This window comes from Egretta garzetta, unplaced genomic scaffold (assembly GCF_000687185.1).
Source record: "Egretta garzetta isolate BGI_Z169 unplaced genomic scaffold, ASM68718v1 scaffold107, whole genome shotgun sequence".
Classification (NCBI taxonomy): domain Eukaryota; kingdom Metazoa; phylum Chordata; class Aves; order Pelecaniformes; family Ardeidae; genus Egretta; species Egretta garzetta.
The window spans coordinates 1,516,297-1,536,241 of NW_009260399.1; the positions used below are offsets into that span (position 1 = coordinate 1,516,297).

At 38.0% G+C, this 19,945-nt stretch overlaps 1 protein-coding gene across 4 annotated transcripts in view; it reads left to right on the top strand.

Moving 5' to 3' along the window:
- Positions 1-19,939, top strand: part of FAM193A (family with sequence similarity 193 member A) — a 49,377-nt gene extending 29,438 nt beyond the window's left edge. For all 4 annotated transcript variants that reach the window (XM_009643193.2, XM_035898655.1, XM_035898656.1 and 1 more), the window contains 9 exons: positions 943-1,194; positions 3,561-3,759; positions 5,053-5,325; positions 5,665-5,947; positions 8,076-8,262; positions 10,167-10,397; positions 12,268-13,111; positions 16,086-16,167; positions 18,874-19,939. In XM_009643193.2, the coding sequence (XP_009641488.1) occupies positions 943-1,194; positions 3,561-3,759; positions 5,053-5,325; positions 5,665-5,947; positions 8,076-8,262; positions 10,167-10,397; positions 12,268-13,111; positions 16,086-16,167; positions 18,874-18,967 (2,445 nt within the window). In that variant the 3' untranslated portion in view covers positions 18,968-19,939. The remainder of the gene's footprint in view (positions 1-942; positions 1,195-3,560; positions 3,760-5,052; positions 5,326-5,664; positions 5,948-8,075; positions 8,263-10,166; positions 10,398-12,267; positions 13,112-16,085; positions 16,168-18,873) is intronic.
- The last annotated feature ends 6 nt before the right edge of the window (positions 19,940-19,945 follow it).

Below are 19,945 nucleotides of genomic sequence, written 5' to 3' on the forward strand. Positions count from 1 at the left end.
CCTCTCGGCAGGGCTGCTCTCGATCCTTTCTTCCCCCAGCCTGTACTGATACCGAGGGTACCCCGACCCAGGTGCAGGACCTTGCACTTGGCCTTGTTGAACCTCATGAGGTTCACACAGGCCCACCTCTCTAGCCTGTCCAGGTCTCTCTGGCTCTGTCCTCTTTACCCGCCCTTCCCTGCTGAGTCAGGGAACACACACTGGTAAGATCCCTCTGAGTCTTCTCTCTTGAGGCTGAACGGTCCCAGCTGTCTCAACCTCTCTTTGTATGGCAGATGCTCCAAGGCCTAAATCACTTTTGTGGTCCTTCACTGGACTCACTGCAGTATGTCCATGTCTCTCTTGTACTGGGGAGCCTAGAACTGGACCCAGCACTCCAGATGTGTCTTGCTAGTCTAGGGTTGAGCAGAGGGGAAAGATCACCTGCCTTGACAGGCTGGCAGTGCTCTGCCTAATGCAGCTCAGGAATAATTCCAACTTTATCAGCTGATCAATCCTCGTTACTACTTTCTACACATATTATTTTTACATATGCTTGGAAAATTGTGGAAAATATTCAATTTGATTTTTTTTTTTTTAATAGTGGGGTAATTAATTGCCTGGTAATGATCAAATGCTGTCAAGGTTCCTTTTCATGTCTGTTCTTGATTGTTTATGTCAGTGTCTCACTTGTTGTCACTGGTAGTGGACATTAAATATCTGTATAGTATGAAATGCTGTCAATTTTTAGGGTCTTCTTTTCTTAACTAAGTGCTTTTACTTCACTACAAGGTTTTTGCATTGGTATCAGATGAAAGAATTCTGTGGATGCTCTGAAAATATTAACTGATGTATGCAAAATGAAATAATGATTACTAAGAAAAAAGGATGGGAGAATAACTGATTGAATTGTATATCAAGTAGATTGAAAAAAAAATATTTTTTTATTTTATTTTCTTACAGGCTGACCAAGGTCCCAATGCTTGTGAATGTCATGTTTGCAAACAAGAAGCCTCAGGTCTAACAGCCTCTGCACTTGCAACTGGACGCTTGCCTGCTGGCCACCAGTTTATGAATCCTGAAAAACCTGCACATCCTGCACTTCATCTTTATCCTCACATCCATGGACATATACCATTGCATACAATTCCTCATCTGCCTCGTCCGCTTATCCATCCCACCTTGTATACAGCCTCTCCCTTTACACACAATAAGGTAAGTCTGAAGAGGGAGACGGCTGCATCCTGGTCCCAGGAAAAATACTGTACACCTATATAAACCAGCACAGCTGAGTATCAATGAAACCATGAAAGTTGCTTTAAATTGTGGTCTGTTTATAGTAGGCCTTTTGGAGGGAATAGGACAGATTTAGAACTGGTGGAAGGTTCATACAGCAGGGCTAAGGGTAGCTTTTGTCAGAAAGACTGATAATTTCCTTACTGTGATTAGAAAGAATGTGGAGTCAAATGAGTCTTCAGTGGTGGAAACAGTAATGGGGCTTTAGTCGGTGTGATAGGACTAATTAAAACTTCATTTCCTATATATTGAAGGTCAAGATTTAATATTCCATTTTGGCAATAATATCCTGAGGTTTCTAGTTCAAAATATTTGTGATTTAAATTTTTTTTTGAGACAATTGATGCATAGGAGTCTATTTTTAAGTGGTTTTGTGCTTTGAGAGAACTTGCTTTTTTGCAGGTTCTGCAAAATTATTTTGACCCAAAACTTGTAAGTAACAAACAAAAGAAAGATGTGGAACAAAAATTGGGATCACGTGACTGCTTTTCAGAAGCGTGAGTCAAAAGCAAGAATTACTGCTAATGTGGTGTTCTTTCACATAGTATTTCAATCAGTTGAACTGTGGGTGCTGCTGAAAGGGGCAAAGCCTTTGTTTTTAGGTACATATTTCTGTCATCTCCCTTTCATCTGGTCCTGTGGTTGCAAGGAGATTAGATTAATTTTCTAGGATGACTGTTACTTACTCTTACTGTCCTTTTTAACATCCACTTTGTTTTTTCCTGTCTTACTGGTGTCCCTTATCTTTGTTGCAGTGCACCATTCCTTAACTGCAGCGTGCCAGCCTGCCATTTCTCAACGGCCCACTGCCATTCTTCTGAAACCCCTAATTGTTGTACCCCACCTTCTGCCATCTTTCCAGAGCTCTTTTTACATCCCTTATAGCAGTCTAATCAAGCTCCCATCCATCTACTCAAGCTCCCATCCCTGATCTCTGCTGTCTTTCCTTTCAGAAGACCTTTGTGTAGTGGAACATCTGCAGTGCACTGTCAAGGCTACACCAGAAGCCCCATGCAGAGTAGCAGGCTGCTAGCACCGAGTGGCGTTGTAACGCAGGCCAGATCTATTAGCTCTGGCACAAGCACTTGGACCAGCTGGGCTCCATGTATTTATGTTAGACTGGAGCTAGAAAGACATATGTGGAAGCTGAAGCTTTAGGGAGCTTTCACCTTTGAAGAGCCAGCTGAATTCTGCAGAGCTGGTAGTGAATGAGCTAATAAGCCCTGCTGGATCAGGCTTGGTTCATCATGGACAGGCTGTTCTGCCCTGTGAAGTGTTTCTTTGTACCCACGTATACGAGTTTCTTTTATGCAGGATATTATAGCCCCTCCCACCTTCCCTATTAGTCAGGCGGTGAAAATCCTTTTGTATAGAAAAAGGAGTCTGGGTATATAAGTAGTTTTCTTGGCCATGAATGTTTAGACTTTCATGTCTGAAATGTCATTGGACTCAGCTGATATTTTTAATATCTGTACCTACTTCTGTGTAGCTTTTCATTGTATCAAATCTAGTGCAGAAATAGGACAAGCTCACTTTTCCTTGGCTTTTTTAAAGGTGACAGTAATTGAACATAATGCGTGCGTTGTGCAAGGTCTCTGGGAGAAAGTTACATTTTAGAATGTGAATAAACAATTTCAGCTAGAAGAAATGGGGTGAGCCAGAACAATTTGCCTCTATAAAACAAGAAAAAGTGTGTGTTCCCTTTTTTCCCCAGTTGCTTCTTAGAATAAAAGGGTGTATTTCTTGCCTGTTAAGTTTTAAGTCAGGAATCTGTTAATACTTGGAGGTGAAAAAAGCAGAAGAATATAAACTACTTCAAATTTACGTTTTCAAATAACAAGTGTTTTATTTCCCTTTATCACAATTGTCTTGTATGGTAATGATTATTTTGTCACAGAGGTTTGGTTTTGGCAGCTTGAGCTTTGAAAGATCATAATTTCTAACATGTTCTATGCTCAAATGCTGTTTTTAATTAAAAATGAGGCCCTACCAATATATATTAACGCAAGTATTTTTGGAGAACCCTTTTCTGTATTCATCAGTTAACTGAATATAAAAGCAATGTTTGTGATTATAAAATATATACATATACATACAATCTGTGTAATATATTATCTGCATTAAAAATCAACAAACCAGTCTTTTCATCATTCTGGGAAATATTGTTTATTACACTTTTTATAATGCCTTTCACCACTGAAACACTATGATTTGAATATTGCTGTTGGAGTTGACTGTGTAAGCAAACAGAATATTAATGAGGAAAATACTCTTTATTTTTGTAGGCATTACCGCCAGCTCCAGTTCAGAATCATACAAACAAGCATCAAGTATTCAATGCATCTCTCCAAGATCATATTTATCCAAGCTGTTTTGGGAGCACTCCAGATTGGAATAGCTCTAAATTTATAAGTCTTTGGGGATCAGAGATGATGAATGACAAGAACTGGAATCCTGCTACATTTTTGCCTGATACAATTCCTGGTGAGGGTTTGTTACTTCTTCACACTGACTAGTTAAAAGCCTTATGTTTTGAAGTGGAGTGTGGCACTTTTTTCCAGGAATGGTAGTTACATCATTATGGTTTATAAAGACAGGATTCTGGCAGAGATCTGCTGCCATTTCTACTCCATTGGGGCTGAAAATTGAGAAATGAACTCTTATGTACTGGGGAGAGGATGCTAAAGGCAAAAGAATAGCACACTGTTTTTCACTTAAGGTCATTGTAGAGGTTTTTTTGTCTTCAGAAGTTTAGAGCTGCAAAGAAATGGGAATTAAGGTGAAACTTTAATAACTTTTGGTCTTCTGCCACAAAGGCCTGCTCTTTTTTACAAGGTCGTAAGAGCACTCATAGCATGCTACTACGTCCCACTTCTTACAATGTGCAGAGATAGCTGCATTGTCATTCAAAAAGACGGAGGCGTAAATCAAGCAAAAGATTAATTTAAGCCAGGAAGCCTTTGGAAATACTAATGGTTAAAGTGAAAGAGAATAGAAGAGAAATAACAACATAACATAGATATATATCTTTCCTTTCATATCATAGCAAATATGAAAACGCCTTTTTTTATTTGATTTGACTTGTATGAAAAAGGAAGCTTGGGTTTGTGTTGGCTTTTTTCAGACTGACGCGCTAACTTGTGTCAAGCTACTACAGTGATATTTAAAGGGAAAGGCATTAAAGACTTCCAGATAACTTCCCTAGCAGCATAGCTCATCCATTTACAAATGCAGTTATGGGTAGCTATTCCAACAGATGGTTAGTGGCAAGCTTATGTGGAAGGTCTATCACAAAAGGTTTTTCTGTCATTACCTGGAATTACTAATAAGTAAAGATAAGATTTATGATGTTATATTGATAGAAGGATATGTTGTTCTTGCTTATAATTGTTGCATGGCTAACCTGCACTTCAGATATTGAACTTTCTATACTTAACATGTAAAATGGGGTCCGATTTTAATTTTTAAATTAAGTGGAAAAAAGTATCTGTGTCATCTTTGCCACTTGTTAACATGCAGTTAGTAGCGTTCTTAAATTTTTAACTTTAAGGTTTGTGACTTCGGCTCTGAGACTTGTTAGCAGTTTTTGTTACAGCTATATTATTTGGAGGGGAAAGAGGGGGAGAGGAGGATCACTTCACTAATCGTACCAAACCAAGACTATCAATGTAACCTTGCTTGTCTGCATCTAAATTATTGCATGTTTAGTTCTAAATGCTATAAAGACAATTCTGTAATTCTGTGATTCTTGATTTACTGTTTCTGTTTCAATTGAAGGGAGTGATATATTAGCACCAGCACTCTCAGAAATAAGACCCGAAGCACTTCCTACTACATCTAGCAATGAAGCAACAGCAGTTACTGACAGCAAAGAGAAAAAAAATGCTGCAAAGAAGAAATGTCTGTACAATTTCCAGGATGCCTTTATGGAAGCTAATAAAGTTGTCATGGCAACCTCTTCTGCCACTTCTTCTGTCTCCTGCACAGCTACTACAGTGCAGTCGAGCAGCAACCAATTCAAAGTGTCATCCAAGAGACCTTCATCGATAGGTAAGGGTTTGTAATTCACATTCAGCTTAGTAACTGACTCTAGTGCATTTAACTAACCATAAAGACTTATATGTGTTTATTTTAGTAGTAGCATGTATCTTGATGGCTTTTGTTAATCACTGTTCTTAGTGCTCTTGAGTTGTAGTCTCTGTACTCCTGGATTAAGGAACTTTTGTAAAAGACCTTGATGTTAGAGTTTGGGGCTGAATACAAAGGTGTTGAAATACTACCCTGTTTTTACAGAAGCTGACAATATCCAGCGCTTTGTGTGACTGGGTAGTTAACAGAGACTTATTAGTTAATTTTAATTTTAAGTGGTTTCTTTTTTCCCCAATGTAGGTGAAGTGTTCCACAATATCAATAAAGAGGACCATAGACATTCAGCACCAGTTGCACCACGAAATAGTCCTACTAGTTTAGCATCCCTTCCTTCACTGTCTCCTGCTGCACTGTCTCCAGCCTCTACACCACACCTTCCAAATCTTGCTGCTCCTTCTTTCCCCAAAACTGCTGCAACAGCCCCTGGATTTGTGGATCCTCATTCAGGTCTTTGTCCTACTACGGTTGCACCTCCTACTTCAACCACAGACAGCTCTGTAAGTGCCCCACCAAGTGTCTGCAGGTAAGTTTATTGTTACTGCTGTCATTCTTTTTTACAGTAGGAGGAGAATTAAAACACAGATACCTTTTTCTCCTTTACCAATGGTTGTAGCATGAAAGAAGAGCTGTCTGTGTGTTCAGCAAATGAGACTGAGTTCTGATACATAGTACGTAACTTGCTGTAAGACTTTACAGACGTGATTTCCATTGCAGAATCTAGTTACTGGATTTAGAGGCCTAAAACCAAATGTTTGCTCACTTTTAGAAATGTGGCCTGGGTAAATAAGTCATCTGTATTCTTTCTTACTCTGTCATTGTCAGTAGCGATTGCTGCTGCTGACACACAAACCTGTTGTATAACCTATCTCTTTTCTGTTATTTTGGCATTACGTGGCAAGGAGGAATGAAAAGCTGTGAAAACTTAAGGAGTCTGTAGACAGATTTAGCTCAAACTATAAAAACGTGGTCTTGAAACCTGCCACCTAGTAACACATTTTCTTGACTGCATTTAAGACTTCTTCAGTGTCGGTCCCACCATTTATGCAGTGGTTGTAGTCTGGAAGGATGTTCTCATTTCCAGAGGTTTTCAAAGGTCTTGGAGGTTGGGAGGAGTTTGGTGGAGCTGTCTTTTGGTAGTGTTATGTATTGTGGCAAACTGACAATAGTGCCAACTGCTTGGTATGTCAGAAGAGTGCAGGAATAACAGAGAAGCAGTTGAGTAATTGATCTAAGTACTCTGTGACCTGTAGGGCTGTGGTCATGGTTGCTATGAATGTAGTCTCCTGGCTACTGCAGTAGTTTTCAGAAGATGATGTGAGATTTAGGCGGAGTTAGATAACTGCATACCTGAAGTGCTTCTAAAAATGCCCTTATTTCTGTTATCAACTGGTTTTATTGATGGTATCATGAAGTAAGTAACTGTTCTTTCATGCTTGAGAAATTATTGCAATTTTGTAAAGAAACTGTCTTACCTAGTGCAGGGAGAGAATTGAATATAGGCTATTTAATGCAATAGAAATCCAACTTTTATCATCTCCAGGTGCTAACATGATAAAGTAATTTTAGTTCATAAGGAATGAACTGGGAGACAACCCAGAAACAATTATTGCAGTCCGTATGAATCAGTGATGCGCTGTAATGGGAAAAACTGCTTTATGCTCTAGTCTTTCGATCTAGTGACAGAACTAATGAAGCCTTGATTTCTATGGAATTGTATCTGTTACCCCTAGCACGTGCTATCCCACTGTGCCGCTGGGTGCTGCGATGCTAACTCACAACAGGCAAGAGACGGTGATGCCAAGGCTGCTCAAACTGGCTAGTCCGAGTCTTTGCACTGACTGGCAGCGTCTCCTGTTACGTGCAACAGTTTTGCATGCCTCTTCCATAAAGAGGATACTGAAGTTGAACAACTTTTTCATTCTGTCCTGGTCACTAATTCTTGAAAAACTTATGGAGGCAAGCAGGGGGGGAATTGAAGTTAGAAAGAAGGTTCACATATATTTTTGCAGATAAGTTACAGATTATGGCCTGTTTTTACCTTCCTAATATAAGAACAAAGAAATACTAATGCTAGATGAGTGGATTTTTTTTTTTTAAATACTTTTTACATTTGAAGCCAGATCACATCAGTTTTAGAAGAACTGGACATTAGATATGTTGGGTGCAGTTATGCAGAGCTCTGGAGGGAATACACTGCTATGTACCTGCTTATTGAAGAGACATGCTAGTATTTCCCCTTGAAAATAAAGGTGCAAACAAGGTAATGGGAACATCTTGGGTTTAGCTGACCTTGAATTTTTAAGACAAGAGTTTGAAAATCTATCTGAAACCAGGGGGTTTTAGAAATAAGTTGTATACTTTGTTTAAAGCCAGGAAGAACAGTTCCAAAACTCATTCTCTAGGCTGCTTGTTCAGTGAGTCACTAAACGAGTTTCTCATCAATCACTTTCCCATGTATCATCTTATCTTGCTGCTTGGTTTTGAGTATCTCTATTTGAAAACTACTGGATGAAGGTTCTAGGATTTGATGCATCACTGGTGGCTGATATCTCAGTTTGAGAGTCATTGTTCCTGGTAGATGTACATATAACTGCAGGTGGTTTTTTTTAAATACCTAGAGTTTTTATAAGCTTTTTCTTAATTTAATATAGTGATCCTGATTGTGAGGGCCATCGCTGTGAGAACAGCAACACGTATGATCATCAACAGTATGATGGAGAGGAGAGCCAAGATGAAGACAGTTGTTCAGAGCATAGCTCCAGTACCTCAACATCCACAAATCAGAAGGAAGGAAAATACTGTGACTGCTGTTACTGTGAGTTCTTCGGCCATGGAGGAGTAAGTTGTTGAATTTAAAATTTTTCATTTGCTTTTTTGTCACTTACTCATCATTGATTGCATGTGATTTATCAGACTGCAACTAAGGGGGTGGCATTGGAGCTCACTAAAGAGAAGTAGTAAAAGGAGCATGGTTAGGAAGTACTTTTCCTCTTTGAAATGAAGAATTGAAACAAACCTTTCTAGTTGAAAGCAACTCAAGAGCAATGAAAATGACTAAAAGATTTAGGAAGCAACTGACCTGGGTAATAGATATGCTGTTTGACTGAAACTGCAAACAGGGGCATCGAGCCATTCAAATAACTTGACAAAATTCATGCACTCATCTGCAGTAGTGTAACTGTAAATAATGTGGTGACTTTGTACTCAAAAGTACACTTAATGTAGGATATTTTTTAAAATATTTGTGGCAATTTATAAGGATTCTTCCATCTGTAAAAATAGCAATCCTCAAAGTATTCACTTTAACTTGGTTGGGAAAAAAAAAAAAAACAAACCACTTTTCTTACCTAGAACTTAGGCAGTGTAAGTTTAAATTAAACTTTTATCAAAGGAAAACCCAACCTGCATTTTCCTGGTTTTCAGTATTAAAAACAATTTTTTTAGAAGTACATTTTGATAGGCACTGACATGTATTTGTATTTAAAGGGTGTTTTGAAGAAATTATGACATTCTAAACATGCAGGTTCTATAAAATCTTTTCCCTTATGTTCTTTATTTTAATACTTAACATTTTTTAAGCATCCTTAACTTCACGCTGGTAACATGTCTAGTGAGTTCTTGTAATCATACCTTATCATTTGCACAAATGAAATGATAAAAGCTTTTTTCTAAAAAAATTAAATTTTATTAAATTAAATTTTTTAACTAAAAATGAATTGATTTTCTTAACTTAAAATTAATTTTTTTCTTAACTTAAGATTTCATTTTCCTGCTGGCCTCATTTGTAAATCTGTGTATAGTCTGTTTTAATAATCAGTTAACTGGTAGAATTTGAGTCTCTGGCATTTTTTTCCGATTTGAACTAAAGTCTCAGTTTATTGGCCATGTATTTGATGAGAGGGAATTTCATCTTAGGGCTTGAAGTGAATTAAAAGCCCCTGCCCTGTGGCTGAAAGGGGCAGGGAAGGAGATCCCCTTTCTTGTTGCATGTTCCCACCATGTCTGTGGTTGATCTGTCTTTGATAGTCATCTGACTGGGCAGTAAATTATTCATTTTGCTGAAGTGGCAGAACGTTACAGGATTTTTAAGCTAATAAGCTTTGTTTTGCTGGTTTAATGAGTTGAACTGGTATAGCTCCAAACAGATGGGCACCAGATCTAGTGCAGGAAGGGAGGAGGAATGAGGAGTTGAAAGGCAGGAGCAGTGGATGGGAATACAGATATGAAACATGATGCAAGGATTCAACTTGCAGCAGTGTTAACAAGTTAATGATGCGACTCTGCTGGAGATATGCTGGCACGCTTCAGTGCAGGGTAATCAAGCCTTCACGGTTACAGCCCAGAGGCCCGTGTAGCCCGAACTCTGAAACAGACTTCATAGAAAATGGAAACAGGAGTAAATGTCTGTTCCTTTCAAATTTTCAAATGTGATATACCAATTGAAAGAGAACAGGGGAATCTCCTTTCTTTTAAAAGCATTTGTCTTCTCACTTGTGCATTCCTCTGCAAGATCAGTCATTCTTTCAGCTGGGAAATACAGTTCACAAGCTGGCACCAAGTCTGACAGGTCTGTTGGCCTGTTCAACACACCTTTAGGTACACGTACAAACAATAGGGAGTTTGATATTCAGGCTTGGACCTTGCAAGTTATTTGGAGGTCTCTGACATTTCAAACTCTCAAAAGCATTAGGTCAGTGGAATATTTACATTTAGTTACTAAATTTTTGTCTCATGTCCTTCAGCCTCCAGCTGCACCAACCAGTAGAAATTATGCAGAGATGCGAGAAAAGCTTCGTTTACGTCTAACAAAAAGGAAAGAGGAACAACCGAAAAAACCAGATCAGATCTCTGAAAGGGAAAGTGTTGTTGACCACCGAAAGGTGGAAGACTTGCTACAATTTATAAACAGCTCTGAAACCAAACCTGTAAGCAGTTCTCGGGCAGCCAAGCGAGCCAGACATAAGCAAAGAAAGGTAAGACATAAAAGTATGCTTATCCTAGACCTCATGTTTTTGAATCTGTGCACTCCCTATAAGTATACTGCTATATACTGACTTTATGACAATGTATAATTGTTTTCTGTGTAGTTTGTGGTACGCTGCCTGTTTGTGTATACACAGCTAGCTTACCTGTTCTGATGCTGCCTGAGGAGTTATGTCGTAGACTGGGAAGATTCCTCACAATGTCATTGTCTTGTGTTCTGTTGCAAGTCAGCTTTATACTGGAATTTCCTACACTTCAGAAAGGTATTTCTAAGTGTCAGGAATATGAAGAATTTGATTGTTTTGTACAATTGACATCTAAAAATCGAGGAAGTTAAAAACCTAGTGTTTCTTTATTGGGATAATGGTTATGATAAAGTACCTCTGCAGGAAGCCATGAAACATAAGGTCAGTGTTTTCATGAGAGTGGAAAAGTCAAGATTGCATATTTTTAGAATGATTGCACTGGGCACCTTGCTGTCCTGATTGAAAGAGGTTAAACACTGTGCCACATGATGACACAAAGAGCCATCCCAAGCTGGAGTGAAGTGGCAAGCTGCAGAGAGGTGGGCAGGGAAGAAGAAATTACAGGTTGCTTTCAAATGAAAATTGGCAAAAACATTTCTGAAAACCTCTAAAGTGCAACAGTGAATTTTTTTTTTTTAAGAGGATATTTGCTGAGTTAATAAATTAAATGCATGTTGGGTTTTTTTAAGTTGAACAAGCAGGAACTTGGCTTTCCTTACTGCAGTTCAAGTATCAGCCTTGGGTATAAAGTTCAAGATGCAATGAGATTTGATTGCTGAATGTTTTTGAATTCTGGTAAGCACGTTGTGTGACTGCACTGTAAATATTTCTTGTGTGTGGATTTGCTTGCTGGCAATAATTCTGCATTCTTGAAATGTTTCCGTGGGTTTGGAAGACCTGATGTTCACAAGTTATATTCTTTATGTTCGTGTTGTAGCACTATGCAGCAACTTGAGGGCTTAGTGAGTTATTTATAAATAAAATTCACTTTGCAAAATTTGCTTTGCTCTTGCAGCGCAGTTTGAACGTAAGAGGTGGAAGATTCTCATAGGGTTTTTTGCATGGCTTCTAGAACTGGAAAAAGTACTCCTATGCAGGCACTTCTAAATGTGCAAGAAAATAAATGGATGTGATTGTTCTCAGTGTATGACCTCCTTTTTGTTTCGCTAATGATGCAAGATCAATGCTGCACAGCAGTTTTAGGCATTTGCAGTAGTGGCTGGAAAAAATCCCTTGAGTCTTTGTTTCATGTGGTTAATGAACTTATGCCTGACAACAGAAAACTTTACCATCCTTATCATTTTTGACAACTTTTAATGCAGCTTTAATGTGCTTAGTGTTTTCCTGTACAATATGTTCAATGATTGCTATTCCTAATGTTCATGAACACTGAAACAGATCAACTCTGCTACCATAGCAAGAGAATGGGTAAATGATGCAACACAATGCGAACCTGAGTTGCCTTAGTAATACGCACAGTTGTTGAGAATGAGGCTGAATGTTTTGTTTTCAGCAGGTTTTTGTGGTTGTAGAAGACTTTGGTGTGGAGGTAAGCTTAGCAGTAGCAAAGAGAAGATTAACAGTTGGTATTAACAACAGTCAAATATGTTACAGAAGCATAGAAAATAGAAATATAGGAAGGATTTTAATGTACTTTGAAGTGCAGCTTTTGTATAAATAGTTATTTGCTTGTTACATAGGCTTCTGTATTAAGTGTGTTCATATGCTAACATTTTAGGATTTATAACATTCATAGAGGAAAAGAGTTTTAGGGAATATTACTGTTATTTCCAAAATTTTTGTTACTTTCAGTAAACCTATTGTTATTTTGTAGCTTGAAGAAAAAGCTCGACTTGAAGCAGAAGCCAGGGAGAGGGAGCATCACCAGTTGCTTGAGGAACAGAGGCGGCGAGAGGAAGAAGAGGAAGAGAGGCTGAAACAAGAATTACAACGGCTTCAAGAACTTCAGCAGTTGCGGGCTGTAAAGAAAAAGAAGAAAGAGCGAACAAGTAAAGACTGTCAGAAGGTGGACATGCTTACTCGAAACTGCCAGGCAGTGAAGCAATCTGTCCCAAATGCACCTGAAGACATTCAGAATGGTACACTTGAGCAATCAGAAAAGATAGAAACCTCCTCCGGTTCACTGTCAAGACATGTGAATCATACAGAACAGAGGCCAGTTTCGGAGACAGGCTGTGAACTATCCAATCCTGTAAACACTAGAGACTCAAAGCTGCTTTATCAGAAAGAGGGGAGTGTAAAGCAGCATGAGCCCCTCTCTTTTCTGCTTGATATTATGCATCAACATAAAGAAGGAAACAGCAAACAGAAACTAAAGCAGATAAACAAACCGTGTGCTGAACAAATGAAAAAGCCTGTTGAACCCCCCAAAGCAGCTGAGATTCAGACTAAAACCAGAAACCAAATAGAATCCAAAGCAAAAGCGGCAGAGCTCCCAACACTTGCAGAACCTAAAAAAGAGGAGAAGAAATTAAACAATAACAACAAAAAACAGTTGAACCATGTAAAGGAGGAGAAAGCACCTGTAACAAGTGAATCCCCTTCACCAAGTGAACAGCAACAAAATAATAAGCTAATACTTGCAGATTCTCCTCAACCAAAAGGCAAGAACAAGAAAAACAAGAAGAAAAAAGGGGACAAAGTCAACAACTCGATTGGTAAGTGTATAAGAAAGTTGAGTTGTTTTTTAAGTCCAGAAGTTTGAAATATTTATCTTCAGTCATTCCTGCCAATGTAAATTAGAGAAACAGAAAAACCAGTGTCAGTAAAACTCAAATAATTGCAATTCTTTTAATGAGGAGACGCATACAGTTTTAGTAAAGAGGTGTAGCATACTTTAAAGAATGAACAAACTAGCATATGCTGCTGGTTTTATATGGGGGTTTTGTCAGTTAAAGCCAGTCTCTTCTGTAAAGCCTATCTTGCTTAAAATAAATATGTAAAATAATTCAGTAGTCCAAAATGGATTTCAGCATACTTCTTTAAAAGCAAGGTTGTTTCTCATACAGTATTAAGAGCATAGTCTAAAGTTGGTCTTACTCTTTGAGCAAGGAAAATAAGGAGTTTTTGTATCCAAAGAATGATCATTCATGCATAAATATGCTTTTTTCTCATTGGAAAGAATTCCTTTCCTATATTAATTATATTAACAGGTGAAGTAAATACAAAAACTCATTTACTATTTTTTATTTGCCAGAGTGAAAACTTAGTGGGATATTAATTAGCTGATAATATTGAGTGGTTTTGCCACATGAATATTAGTTTGTGCTAGTAAACATTTTTTTTTTTAATATTTATCTGATAGAAATAATAAACCCATAGAAGATTGAGTTGACTCAAACAAGTTGCACTTGCATAATTTTCTTCCCTACAGATTTTTTTTGTTCTCCTGAAAACATCTAACAGCTAATACCAGAGCTGCGAAGCGCATGCAGTGCTAGCTGGTTGGCTTTGTCAGCACGCTAACCTAACGGCCATTCTTGGGCACCGGTTTATTCCTGCACATGCTTAGTCCCTACTGGGACTGCCAGTTGGGATGGCAATCTTGCAGTACTGTTGGCTTGGAACACTCAAGCCATTGCCCTGGGATCAGCCAGTAGCTGAGTGGTATCAGTGCATAAATTAAATGTCTGTTCACCAGAACGACTTAATGTTGCAGTTCTCACTGCCATTCTGTCTGGTAAGCCCATCAAGATACGAGACCTTAATCCTTTGGCAGTCTCTGCCAGCGTTTCAGAATACTTATGTTTGTGTTTCAGAATACTTATGTTTATTAAGCTTTGTTACAAAAGTGTGAATCGCATTCCTGGTTGTTGCAAGTGCTAAGTGTAGAGCCCAACTTTGTTTTTGTGGTTTCATGGTTGGGTTGACTCAACCCACCAGTCTTTCTTTTTAGCTCTTATGTTCAATGTTTCCATTCTGTGTCAGTCAAACAGTGATACAGCATTGAACCCTTTTCTCTGATACTTTAGTTCTTGTGCGTACTGTGTTGTGGTGTGCTTTGGGTTTTGGGTTTGTGTTTTTTGTTTGGTTTTTTGTTTTTTTTTTTTTTTTTAATTTACCAAGAATGTACTCCAGTCATTGGAGTAAGACAAAACTCTAGAATTAGGAGCAGGCAGAAAAGGCTGGAGACACTTTAAGGAGAAACTATTGAAGGGGGCTATGTGGTGGAGTGTGTTTACTCTAGGAGAGTTTAGGTAGCTTCCTGCATCTTTTCCTGCTCCCTGCCCCTCACCATTGCTTTCTGCTGCTTAAATCAAGTAGAGCTACAGTTTCTGAAAACTAATGTTTAAATGTGAAAAAATATACAGACATGTTTCTGAATTTATAAAGAGATCATTGTGCTGCTTTTTGAAGAGTTGGGACTGGATCACCACTTTGAGTAGTTCTGACTTTAGAACTAGAAGAAGGATACTGTAATGTACAATTTTTCATCTAGCTATAATTTCTTAAAGGCATAGGGTTGATGTACCAAATTAGTGAAGGCACAAAAAATGAACTAAGGAAAAAAAATTAGAACAAATGTTAATGAAAGAACATGAAAAGAGGGTAACAAAGTTTGGGGGTTTTGTAACTGAGTTTTGAAATGAAGTGCTAAGGCAGTGAACATTATTGCTTTTGATTTGATCCCTCTTTCTTAAAGATATTCTGGCAGGATATTTTAACTGCTTCTTGTGAAGAGGCTGAAGAAAACTAGGGGAAAGCCTGTGTTTATAGGGCTTTCTGGTTCTTCAGAAGGAAGTTGCACGGCAAAGATGTGCAACTTTTGAAAAAAGGAATGCCTTTAGAAGAGAGCTGTTTGTTCTTGTAACCTCAAGAGAGAGAGTCCTGATGTCTACTATGTGGTTTTGGTTAGTTTCTTTGTCTCACCCTTTTTGGAACTTCAGAAATGTGGTTGGAGTATATATGTAGTAAGAAAAGAGACTCTAAGAGGAAAATGCTCAGATTGGTTTCTATAAAAATTTATCATTTCTGAAGCTTTTTTTTAAGTACAAAAGAGAACCATACACTGAGACAGTACAATATACCAACAGACTTTAAAGAGACTTTGTTGCTATAGCTGAGGCCTAAATTCAGGACATATTAAAATATGTTAAAAAACGTTTTAAAAAACAATTCCTAATTGTAGGTAGTATGACTTAGGATCTTGCAGACACAGCCTGATGATCATGTCCCAGACTGAGTACAGCAGCTCTTCAAACCCAGAATTCTTGAAATATTTTTCTTTATAAATACCATTTTTAAAATGTTTCTAAAGGTGCCTTTTTAGTAGTAAGGCCAAATAATTCAGGCAAACCCTGTTCATAAGCTAGCTGATTCATCTGAGCCCTTTGTATAATTTGACCATTCTCATGCGGATTCCAGGTTTATGGCATCTTTTGCAACCCATGTGATCAGTAAATTTACTGTTGATTCATTTTCTCCTTGTTCCCAGTGTAGCTCATTAAAGGCTGACCAGAGGTACTAGTTCAAGTCTTTGTATTAATTCAGCCTAAACATGAATAATCAATAGTCTATGAAGTTCAGGCAGTTCTCCAAAAACATCTTTAATGCACCTTGCTCAAGCTTCTTCCTCCCTCTTTCTCCTCTCCCCATGGAATCTAATGTAGTATCATCCTTTTTCCTTTGTAGATGATGTGTTTCTACCCAAAGACATTGATCTAGACAGCGTGGAAATGGATGAAACAGAGCGAGAAGTGGAGTATTTTAAGAGGTAAAGTGCTGTAATCCCTATGGATAAAGCTGTTGTGCTTCTTCCCATATGCTGTGGTTAAAAAAACAAACAAACAACCCACCCCACAACTTAGTAACTAACTCCTAGCAGAAAAAAATCCTGTGTTGTAACATAGCAAATCCTGTTATAGCTGACATTCTGAATACTATAACAGTCACCAAAGCTATAGATTTATGGGCACATATCATAGCCAAGTAGCACAAATACATAAGGGAGTGCCAGAATCATCTGTGTCCCCCCCAGGTTCTCATCAAGGCTTTCAGAATATCCTCTGTTACCATTTTTTTTTCTATAAGTGAAGTTTGCATGAATATTTTATTTATTATGCACACAGACTAAGTACTGATGAGTGTTTAAAAAAAAATAAGAAAAATGCTATGTTAGCTATAAAGTGTTGAGTAAATGAAACTTTATATTTTACATTTCAGAACAGATACTTCAAAAAGGCTAGTTCATTATGTTTTCTTCTTGTTTATAGGAGCTATTGGTTTGGAATTTTATACTGTACATAAAGTAGAGATGGTACAACTGTGGGATATTAGCTTATACCAGTCATGAAGAGGGGATGCTTATGCTAATGCAGTGACAGTAAAAGAATAATATGAAACTGTGCTTGTGAAACATTTTTCTTCTGTGCTTTTTGGTTGCTTTTGGGATTTATGCATCACAGCAGTTACCTTCAAATTCCTCAAATATGAGCAAACAGCTCATGTTTAAATAATGTAGCACATGTTCTTCCATAATACTGAAATCTACTCAGACTTGTGTTCTTTAATGGTGGCTGGGTGTGCTAGTTTCCCATGAATACATCTAGCAAGCCTTTCATCATGATAGACAAATCTGAAACGTTACCAATAAATCAGTTTCCTGCAATTGAATAATTTAGGAATCAACAGGAATATTTCACAAAATAATTAAAGCCATTTGTTTAAAGGGTGGGGTTTTTTTAAGAAATGGCTTTTGGTATGGATTTCAAGTTCTTTCCTAAATTTATATAGTTTTGATAGTATGTGTGCCTGGGATGTAATGTATGTCTGCGTCTTGCAAAGGACAGAGTACAACTGCTTCCCTGTGCTGCTTATTACTATTATACAAAACACATATGTCTGTCACTATTCCTGGGGTTACAATGGACTAAAGATGAAACTTTCAAAAGTATATACTCTCTATTCTTAAAAATTATTTTTGAGTGGTGCTAATTAAAGGATTTTTTTTAAATCAAAACATAGGTTTTAGAGGTGAAATGTAGCATATATTAGTGCTAGCGTTGATATAGCATAAGCCTTTGTTAGGGGTTTCATGGAACATTCTTAGCTTCATTCAAGTTTGTAGTATCTGACACAAGGAAATAGAAAAGTTCTTTTTCACCAATTCTCTACTCTCAATAGAACGAATGAAGCAGTGTCTTATATTTGTGGAAGTGCAGCTGAAGCTTGGAGATAAACTTGTTGAACGTGATTCCAAACGAAGAGTTAAAACTTTTAACAGTACTGTTTTATAATCAATTCAGTAATTAGTGTAGTCTACTCCTTTACTGTCATCTGTTAGGGAGTGTGTGTAACCATCCCATTTTTTTTCTGTATAGCTGTTTAGAAAAGGTGTCCGAAATGCCCTGATAGGTGCTGTTCTAGGGGAGAAAGAGCCACTTGATGCCATGAAGGCACCTTTAATGCAATTGTTTTCTATAATTTGATAATTTCCAACACAATACTTAAAAGGCTGGCAACATTGCAGATTTTTATAACCCTCCATGGCAATGAGCTGCACAGGTCTACCGAGTTCCTACTTTTTACTGATAGCTTGTTAATTCATCATCTTTTCTTCTTGCTATGTAGTGGCATAGTAAATGGATACATTAATTACACCCTGACTTCGGAATTAATTTTGCAAGCTCCTTCTAACTTTAGCATAGAAAGAACAGAATAAGTTTAGTTCTTCTAACCTTCCGCTGTACCTTTCTATTTCGCTCCTTCTGTCTGCTCCCCTTTTTTGGCTTTCAGTTGTTACAGAAGCTGTATAGCCTTCCGGAGAGGGGTATGCACTGCCTTGATGCTGTCATGCAGCCTGTAGCCTAAACAAGCTACACCTTGACTCGGTAGAGGACTTCAGCGTGAATTAACTGTCACTGACATACCTGTACATACCAATCTTTTTCAAAAGCTCTTCCATAAATTGTGTTCAGTGAAAGTGAATAAGTAGATTTTTGGTCTGAAGGTGCTTTTTTCAGGCATGTGGGCTACTTACCTGCTGTATTATAAACAAACCTGCTTTCCCTAGGTCTTTGTCTCAAACATAACTTCGCTGTATTCAGAAGAGAAGCAGCAGTGTCCCATGCTACTGGTGCTTCTGCTTTACACATTACCTACCACTCATTCTTACTGTTACAAGGTGTTTGGTGAATACAGCAATGTTGGCTCTGTTTCTAGTTAACATTCAGCTGGTTTCTGTGTTGCTAAATATGCAGTGTTCTTTGCTAATTCATTCACTTACACTCGATAATGCAGTGGTGTTTAAAGTAACTGATTTATGATGTATTTCAGTGATGGACAAGTGATTTTTTTTTTTTAGGTATGTTTTTTTAAGAGGTTTTGTTTTTCTGAATGAGAGCTGCTCTTCAAAAGAGGGTAATGCCTGTGGTTTGATGTTAGGTATACTGGTTTTACTTTATCGCTTTTTTCTTTTCAGATTCTGCTTGGATTCTGCCAGACAGACAAGGCAGAGACTTTCCATCAACTGGTCCAATTTTAGCTTGAAAAAAACCACCTTTGCTGCACATTGAAATGACACGATATGGGGAGGGAACCCTGCAGGAATCAATGAACGACAACTCCACTTATCTGTCCTGCTGTGCTGAGAGCTTATCTGGTCTTGAGCCAGTGCTGCCTTGCCTTGTCCCCAGTGCTGTGTGGATCTGCACTGAACCCTTTGGCCTGATAATTCTTGCGGACTGAAAAATTGCCACTTTCTACCTGAATTTGTTAGCTTGTGTGCTTGTAGTCTGTGAGTGAGACTTACTTGATTGTAGCTGTATGCTGTTGGAGTTGGAACAATAGCTCTTTTCCATCTCCTTCTGAATGCCTTGGCCTCAAAGACTTTAAATTGCTTAGGCTTGGGTGGAGGCCAAAATACTAGTTTGCATCATCTGCAGTGGCTCCTGTCACTTCTGCATCTAGCTATGTTTTGTCATTCTGACTCCTGACAAAGGAATGGACCTAGTCGGTTGTGCTTTCATCTGCGCCAGAATTCTCCTGACATGACTTCATGAAAAAGAGGCTCTTATGGGACAAGTATTTCCTCAGTTCTTTCACAATCTACTGTTTAAGAGTGTACAAGTTACGCTATTTGTGTTTTGATTTTTTTTTTCCTGACTTGTAGCCAGCTTGTGTAAAAATACTTGCAGAATGAGAAAATTTAAAAAAGAACAGTACTCACACTATCAAATCTGTTATAGAGTGTATAATTGTATTAACACTGAAGCCTAACTGGCTACTTTTTTAACATATTGTTAAGTAATATTAAAATCATGTCTTTCTTTTTGAAAGATGGAATACATTAGTATGGCAGAAGACTTGTGTCTTGCTTTTTTCTGCTTGGGTGGGGGATGGGAAGAAAGAAACATACGAAAAAAAAAATGTTCTCTTAAGCTTAGTTTCATCTTGTGTCAGAATTGGTCAGTGAATGCTACTTAACTTTAGCATATTCCTCTATGAACACTTGTTTGCCAGCTCACCTGATGGGAGAAACTTCTATCTGCTAG